Source organism: Trichomonas vaginalis (genome assembly GCF_026262505.1).
Source record: "Trichomonas vaginalis G3 chromosome Unknown ctg_191, whole genome shotgun sequence".
Lineage (NCBI taxonomy): Eukaryota > Parabasalia > Trichomonadida > Trichomonadidae > Trichomonas > Trichomonas vaginalis.
In genome coordinates, this window is record NW_026529278.1 from 49,388 (window position 1) to 57,839 (window position 8,452).

Consider the following 8,452-nt stretch of genomic DNA (forward strand, 5'->3'; position numbering starts at 1 on the left):
GTTTCTTGTAAGTCTGTTATTTCAGATATAGAATGTGTATGTCCAACGGCACTTTTCCTGTTTAAGGTTTCTTGTAAGTCTGTTATTTCAGATATAGAATGTGTATGAGTCTTTTTAGAATATTCGTTTTCAGCTCTTGTCACTTCACTTGACATTTTATTGTCAACATATGTTTTGTCTGCTAGTTCAGGATGAGTATGTTCTTTTGTTGCATAAGCATTGTTAGCTCTTTCTTCTTCTTTTGCTATTGCATCGTCTACATATTCTTTGTCAGCTTTGTTGTCAACATCTGCTTTCAAAAGAAGTTCATTTATAGGTTTCTCGTTTAAAGTTCCTTTTGTTGGATTTATACAGACAGTATTGTTCTTCTTGTCTTGAAATAGAAACTCATCTGTCATTGGGTTTAATGTCAGTTTTAAGTTTCCTTCTTTCAATGACTCAGATATCTTAGAGTAGTTTGAAAAGTTTGTTGTGTTCTTATTTAGAGCTTGCATAATGAGTTGTCGGTTGTGTTGTATTTCTCTCATAGACGCTGTTTCATTTGACATTTTTATTATAGATAAAATATGCTTCCAATAGAAAAAGAAAATTCTAGAGTTGCTACAACTAAACCATTAGATGAACTTTTTACTAATGTCGGTCAAAAGTTTGAGACAGATACCGTAAAGCATGAAGGCTATCGTTTTGACTACCCATTAAGATGGCTAAGAGACCCATCCGTCACAAAAGCTATTGGCTTTCGTAGAATGAAGTTCATTTCAGAAGCCATACATGGTTTCCCATTTACGGTCGGTTTTGAAGTTCGATACTATAACAAAGAAAAACGTATGTATGAGAAATTTGAACAGGGAAAACTTTTACAAGTTAGTTTGCTTGTAAACTTAGAAACAACTCTTCAAGCTTTTCAAGAAAAAATAAACGATATCTATATCGAATATGCAAACCAGTATAACATTGACGAGGGAGAATACCATCTCGATATTATTTATGACAGGAAAAATGCAACTGTTAAAATCAATAAAATAGAAGACCTTGGAGAAAACGTTTATATTTCTACAAAATATAACAACTTGGCATGGTATAGATTTATGAGGATGTTAAATCAGCCTGCAGCATATCCAGTACACCCAGACTTTTATGAAGTCGAAAACCCTAATGGAACATATGAAAATGTTTTCGACCCAGCTGCTATTATTGTTCATGCTTCATTTTCTGGCGCCCAAAACTCTTTCTTATGCTTGGCAAATGACTTTTACGAAAAAACCTACAAAGTTATATGAACCGCCGAGTGGAAGTATTTCAGACTTTCAAGTATGGTTTACTACAGATGGAAGAAAAAGAATAATTCCATTATACCATGCGTTTTACTTAGAACTTAGTTTCATATACAACTACTATCGAACGGTAAAAATATAATTTTTTAATACGGTTGAGGTGTTGGATTTGGTTGCCAACTAGACTGTGGTGCAGGTTCAGGCTGTTGTATAACAGGAGCTTGTTCTTCTGGTTCAGGGTCTTTAGGTATAATACCAACAAACTGACCTACTCTTTTACCAATATTTTTGACTCCGTTCCAAATTCCTCTTCCTACGGTTTTTATTCCATTCCATATACCTCTTCCAACTCTTCTGAAGAAGTTTCCTATCTTACTGAAGAAACCCATTTTACTATATGTAAAAATCTAATGTCCGCCTAGTCTTTTGCGTTTCCTGTTGAGTTCCATAGCATTCTTTAACTGGAGCTCATACATTCTGTTTCTCCTCTGGTAGAAAACATATTCTGGGTCAACTCCTGTGTTCGCGTCATCTGCATAAAGTTGTTTATATCCCACTTCAGGGTTTGTATAAAACTCTTTCCATCTCATATTTGCATACCATGGTGGCAAACCTAACGCAGCGTCATTTGACATGGCAGTTTGCATTTGTACATCTGTTGGCACTTGACCATAGTTTGCCATTGCAGTTTGTATTCTAACTTCATTTGGAATATTCTCTGGGTTTGGTTGTCCAGGTTGCTGTGCATTCGCTAAGTTCTGTGCGTCCATTTAATATTAGATAAAAATATCTCTTACGAGTACATATACTGGACATTTGCAGGCATTGGTTCATCTTCATATTCTCTGTACTTTTCTGCCACGTCAAATAAATAAATGACACAATGGAAAAAACCTAAAACAAGTAGTCCTATTTCAAACCACATTTACTTACTAATAAAATTTCTTTGTTATGACACTTTCTCCGGTTTATAGGACCTCTCTCATATTCTATCTTGTCATATATAAACTCATAGTCATGTATGTCCTCTAACCATCTCATAACGGTTTCCAAACCACTTTTATCGGATGTAAAGTAAAAGCATGGATGGTTATGTAAAACGTCTAAAGTTTCTAAAGAGTCTTCTTATATACGAAAAAAGAGATCTGACATTGTGTCAGATCTCAGTAAAAGTGACATTTACATGTCAAAAAAATAGAATGAGTTTAAGTAATTAAAATTGAGGGTGAGAGTAGTATTGTATGAAATAATATCTCTCACCCTCCAATTCATCCTATGGCGCCGAAAAAATTTTGGTGAAATGCGACCACATTTCACCAAAATTTCTCGGCGCCATATAGAGAACTAGAGCCTGTGAGGTACTGATACTATCCATGTACCTCGCAGCTCTAGTTCCAAGCCAAAATGGCTAAAAATTGCCCGCAATTGTTCACATTGCGGGCAATTTTTTAGCCATTTGGCTGGGAATTGGAGGGTGAGAGAAGTATTGTATGAAATAATATCTCTCACCCTCCAATTCATCCTGGCGCCGAAAAAATTTTGGTGAAATGCGACCACATTTCACCAAAATTTCTCGGCGCCATATAGAGAACTAGAGCCTGTGAGGTACTGATACTATCCATGTACCTCGCAGGCTCTAGTTCCAAGCCAAAATGGCTAAAAATTGCCCGCAATTGTTCACATTGCGGGCAATTTTTAGCCATTTTGGCTGGGAATTGGAGGGTGAGAGTAGTATTGTATGAAATAATATCTCTCACCCTCCAATTCATCCTATGGCGCCGAAAAAAATTTTGGTGAAATGCGACCACATTTCACCAAAATTTCTCGGCGCCATATAGAGAACTAGAGCCTGTGAGGTACTGATACTATCCATGTACCTCGCAGGCTCTAGTTCCAAGCCAAAATGGCTAAAAATTGCCCGCAATTGTTCACATTCCCATCTTTTGTTGGTAAGACGAAGAATATGAAATAAATTATGAAGAAGATAATGATGAATAAAATATCACTTTTTATATTTTTGACACGTAAAGTTGTCACTTTTCTGTCAAACCGTTTTTATCGTTTTCGTATATAACAATAGGTGGAATGCGGTGGTATGCTGCTAAATAGGGATGCGTTAAACACGCCATTTGACCGGGCGTACATTTTTTTTGTTCGCCCAAAAAGTTCGCCATTTGAGAAATTCAAAAATTAAAAATAAAATTTTAATCTTGATTTTTTATTTTCGTGATTTTTTTGAAACTTACATAAGCGATGAAATACTTTTTTTAAGTAATCGTTTATTATATATAAATATATCTTAATAAATTTAATTCCTTAAGGTAGAGCGTGTTCAAATTTAAAATCTCATACAATATTTTCTTAATGGCGTATTTTTCTGAGGTCGCCCAAATAAAGGCGAATTCAAAATTGAGAACTCCAAGGCGTATGGCGAGTATTCAAAAAGTACGCCACATCCAAAATATTGAATGTGGATTATCAATTTTTTGGCGTGTTCAATTTCAAATTTTGATATTTATGTTTATTTTATTCAGTATAATGCTAAGAATTAAAATATAAAATTCATAGAATTTTTTCTTTGAAAATATTTTACATTTTTATTAGACCACTCCTAGACTAGTCATCAGGTTATCCTCAGATCATCCTCAGACTACTCCTTATCAGATTACTCATCATCCTCAGACTACTCCTTAGACCCCTCCTCATCAGACTCCTCCTCAGATCTTCCTCATAAGACTACTCTTCAGACTACTCCTTAGAGTCCTCCTCATCAGACTAGTCCTGAGACTAGTCCTCAGACTACTCCTGAAACTACTCCTCAGATTATCCTCAAACTACTCCTCAGTCTAATCCTCAGACTCCTCCTCAGATTATGCTCAGATTATCCTCAAACTCCTCAGATTATCCTCAGACTACTCCTAAGAGTCTCTCAAAGTCCAGTCTACTTGGTATTGAAAATCCCATGTGTTATAGAACGGCGGGTCCACTATAAAGAAAACATTTTCCTTGTCTTTATATTTTTCATACAACTCTGTCCAACGACATCTCACAAACTCTATACCCTCAATATATTTTTCTATGTCCTCTTTGAAAACATTTGTATAGTTAAGATATAAAACTTTTGACATAAGTGTTTCAATGTCATGAACTCTTATAGAACCACTATATAATAGTCTAGCAGATATACTATCCCAGTCTATATATTCTGCTTTTTTCAAAACCTCTCTCACAATATTTTTGTTATCTAATGGTATACGTTCCATCTTACCTATAGGTATCTTTTCTTTTAACTCTTTCAATATATTGTTTGTGTCTGGTATATGTTTGAGACGGTCCATATAGTTGTCGAAGTCATTGCATATAATCTTTGAGTCTGGGAATATTGTATGACATAAATGGGATATATAGAAACTTCCACCGAACAAATCTACAAATGTTAGACCATTCGGTAGTTTCTTAAGTTCTCTCAATATATATATCTTTACATTTACTCTTATTTCCAAAGAACGGTAACGGAGGTTTTGTAAAATTCATTTATATATAATAATAAAAAATGTTTTTTCCTGAAAAGTGACAGAAAAGTGACAAAACATGAAAACATATATAATTTGTGAAAAGCGACACATTATATAATGTTTTCGACCCAGAAGAAGGCTTCTTCCCAGAAGCAATGGAGGAAGAAGAAGAGTCCTCCGAATTCACACCAGAAGACTAACAATTTTCCGAATAAAAACTTCATTTATACTAAACATCTTCGGGGCTAGAGGGCACGAAGTGCCTGGAAGCCCCACTAAAAAAAAAAAAAAAAAAAAAAAAAAAAAAAAAGGGAGTGGGGCTTCCAGCACTTCGTGCCCTCTAGCCCTGAAGATGTTTAGTATAACTTTGTCCGGACAAGTAAGGGTCTATCGTCGCTACAGGAAAAGTTACGGGCGTTCCAAGGAAGTATACTTTGAGAAGACTTTCCCCCTTATAGAATGAGATAGGACGGTTATTTTACAAAACTGACAACACTTTGACCGAGTAGTTTTTTGTGCTGAACAAAAAGTGTCATATAAACATCTGTCAAAAACCGCTTTTTAACTTCACTTAAAATGCCACGTAAGCTACGTAAGAATATACGTAAGAGGAAGAGAGCATTGAAACATCCAATAGTAAAACTGACACCACAACAACAGTTGCAACAACAAATTATGAATGACCCCACTATGTTGCAACAAATGTCAAGCAACCCTATGCTTTTAAACCGAGTTATTGGTGCACAGAGTGGAGGTTTAAGAGCGGCACTTTTAGCGAAAATGGCAGGCTATGGTGGAGCTGCAGACGGAACAGCTTATAACCCTCAAAGTCAAATGAATTTGAGTTCACTCAAAAATCAAATAACAGATGTCAAAAAGTCAAACATAGACATACAGAAACAAATAAGTGAAAACGAAAAGAAACTAGAATATGACAGACACACAAAGAAACTCAATGAGTTAAACGTAGAGAAAAAGAAGAAAGAAGAACAACTGAAAGAACTAAGTACAGAGGAATATGCGAAAAAAGTGTCAGAAAAAGCAGCAGAAGTAGCAAAAATGGAACAAGATGTTATAAATTTGAAAACCATACTACTCAATATAAAGTACTGAAAGATGAAGAAATAAAACAAAAAGCCCTGAAGACATATATGGATAGCGATGAGTATAAAAAGAAGTTGAAGCAAATGTAAAGGCAGAAAAACTTTTACAGTTGCAAAACCAAACCGTACAGTATGAAAACTTAGCACAAGAAAGTAAAAATAACGACGCAGCCATGCAAAAGGCAATGAAAAGCGCAGAATATATAAAAGCTAATAATGACTGGTTAGATGCCCAAGCCAACGCCAAAGCAGCCCAACTTATAGGGTCAATAAGGACAAAAATACAAGCGGATGAAGACAGTTCAAATGAAGCTTTAATGAATGCTGACTTTAAGAACGCCTTCGAAGCTCTTCATAGTAAGGTGAAACTAGTGAACGACTTCTCATCTGGAAAGAAACTGAAGTCTGAAGGTTTCGACAACGAGTTAAGAGAAGTAGCACAAAATATGACGAAAATAACAGATGCAGCAACGAGACAGGCAGTTCAAAGTGCCTATGACGCCGTTAGAGCAACTGTTGTGGAAAGTCAAGAAAAAGAGTTACAACAGACCAAAACAGACCTAGTAAATGCTTTCTTAAGAAAAAAGTCAGGTAGGACATTATGCTGCAGATGGAACATATGTGCCAGCTGGTGGAACTTATATACCAGCTGGTGGAACTTATATACCACCAAACCCTCCAAGAGAAGCACCTGCACCAGGACTACCTAAAACATTTACATCGTCACATGGACACAGACACAGGCATGCACCAAAACCAACAGTTCAAAACCCTGCACAACAACAACCACAACCAGCACCACAACCAACAGTTCAAAACACTGCACAGCAACCAACAGTTCAAAACCCTGCACAGCAACCAACAGTTCAAAACCCTGCACAACAACAACCACAAACAGAGCAAGGACATAAAAGAAGTAGAGAACAAGGAAACCAAGAATTCTTAAAAATGCTTAAGGAAAATTATGGTTACCCAGATACTCTTGACTTTAGTGACAGATATAAAGAAGCTATTAGAAAGTTCAAGGAAGGAAATACTGACCCGAACCTATTTAGCTTTATGGTTCAGCACCAAATGGGATATAATTTCAAACCTGGAAAATACAAGCTCGCTAAGGGATATGATTTAATAGCATATCATCCAAATGACATGACTGAATTTACTCCGAGATATTTGGTGTCAGAGCTAAATGATAATTCAACTCTCTTCATGAAACGCGTAAAAAATAGAGACGGAACGAAAGAAGAAAGGTTTATGAGTCCGGATGACTTAGATAGGGAACTTTTTAAAAACGGTCTCGGAATATATGAAATGCCAGCAGATGAGGTACAAGAAACTCCACAGGAAGAAGTTCAGATACAACCAGACATGGAAGAAATAGTTTCAGGCAACAACAGCTAGAAGAGCCTGAAGGAAACGAACAAGTCCCTCCTTTGGAAACTTAACTTCACAGAACTAGATGAAGATTTGGAACAGCCGAAAAATCTTGACCCTCAACAAGTGATGCGGGGAATATGGAATCTTTCCAAGAGTCTAAGAAAAATTCGGCTGACATAGTAGAAGAATATCGAAAAATGTTCGCCGACATTACAAAAGACTCCAACATCAGATGAAAATATTCAGCATAGAATGGAAGAACTGAAAGAAAGTGTACGCAAATACAACAATCCTTTTTACTTACGACCATATAACGTTCAATCTTTGGCTGAACTCGGTGAAAATAAAAGGTTAAATTTCACCAAAACATATAGAAATGAAACATTGTTTAAAGTTCATTCAGAACCTAACCAATATGGAAACAAACCTACTTTTGTTTCTGCAGACTATGGAAACTACAATGAGATGGGGTCATAAAGCTAATCCGGATAGGTGGTTCATAAACTTACAACCTCAATTCCAAGAAGTTGTAGACGCAATGGAAGTGAATGGTGAACCAGATATAGCTGGTATTTTTCAGCGCGGCTTTAATGCCATTGAAAGATATGAAACATGCAGATATTTTGGACCAGTATGAAATGAACATGGCTGATGGAAATATAACGCCTGACGTTCTAGAACATTTATCTCAAAGAACTACACAGAACCATAGAGATGGTATATTTGGTGAAGAGTTTAGAAAAGAAAGTTAGGGAGAGAGAAGGAAGAGAAACCTATTGTACATGACCTTGCAAACGAAAGTTTACAAAATGTCATAAAAACTTACTTTGCAGACAATGAACTGAGAAGGGATGAATATTTAAGAAAACTCAAATGGACAGTACCAAATGAAATGTTAGTATTGAAAAAACATGTTCCTTGACAAAATAAAACCAACTGTCAAGGTGTGTTCGTTAATGATATGAGAGCTGCAGAAACAGAACACTTGAAAAGTTGGAGAAAATAGTATTGGGTGCTCCACGGAAGGTGGAAACGTTTGAAGTAGATGAGAATAGATAAAGCTTATAAAAATTTGAACGATAGTTACTGAAAAACTGACATGTAAAGGCGTTTATTTTTGCGTCCTTTCTTGTGAAAAGTCAGAAAATAAATGTTAGTTTTATTTTTATTTATTGTTTTTGAT

At 35.8% G+C, this 8,452-nt stretch overlaps 2 protein-coding genes and 3 pseudogenes across 5 annotated transcripts, besides 3 other annotated features; 3 read left to right on the top strand and 2 right to left on the bottom strand.

The window, feature by feature from the left end:
* Window positions 1-566: 566 nt before the first annotated feature.
* On the top strand, window positions 567-1,172 carry TVAGG3_1092240 (annotated as a pseudogene). Its single transcript has one exon. A coding segment is annotated over exon 1 (606 nt).
* Window positions 1,173-1,420: 248 nt separating this feature from the next.
* TVAGG3_1092250 (serine threonine-protein phosphatase family) lies at window positions 1,421-1,663 on the bottom strand (the record flags this gene model as incomplete). The annotated part of the gene is made up of 1 exon (XM_051257056.1): window positions 1,421-1,663. The coding sequence occupies one exon, from the start codon at window positions 1,661-1,663 to the stop codon at window positions 1,421-1,423; it is 243 nt and encodes an 80-aa protein (XP_051075743.1).
* Window positions 1,664-1,681: 18 nt separating this feature from the next.
* On the bottom strand, window positions 1,682-2,044 carry TVAGG3_1092260 (uncharacterized protein; the record flags this gene model as incomplete). Its single annotated transcript, XM_051257057.1, has 1 exon — window positions 1,682-2,044. The coding sequence occupies one exon, from the start codon at window positions 2,042-2,044 to the stop codon at window positions 1,682-1,684; it is 363 nt and encodes a 120-aa protein (XP_051075744.1).
* Window positions 2,045-2,808: 764 nt separating this feature from the next.
* Window positions 2,809-2,917: a mobile genetic element.
* Window positions 2,918-3,059: 142 nt separating this feature from the next.
* Window positions 3,060-3,168: a mobile genetic element.
* Window positions 3,169-3,288: 120 nt separating this feature from the next.
* Window positions 3,289-3,350: a mobile genetic element.
* A 2,015-nt stretch (window positions 3,351-5,365) lies between these two features.
* On the top strand, window positions 5,366-5,810 carry TVAGG3_1092300 (annotated as a pseudogene). The gene has a single exon. A coding segment is annotated over exon 1 (445 nt).
* A 130-nt stretch (window positions 5,811-5,940) lies between these two features.
* On the top strand, window positions 5,941-7,542 carry TVAGG3_1092310 (annotated as a pseudogene). Its single transcript has one exon. A coding segment is annotated over exon 1 (1,602 nt).
* Window positions 7,543-8,452: the final 910 nt, after the last annotated feature.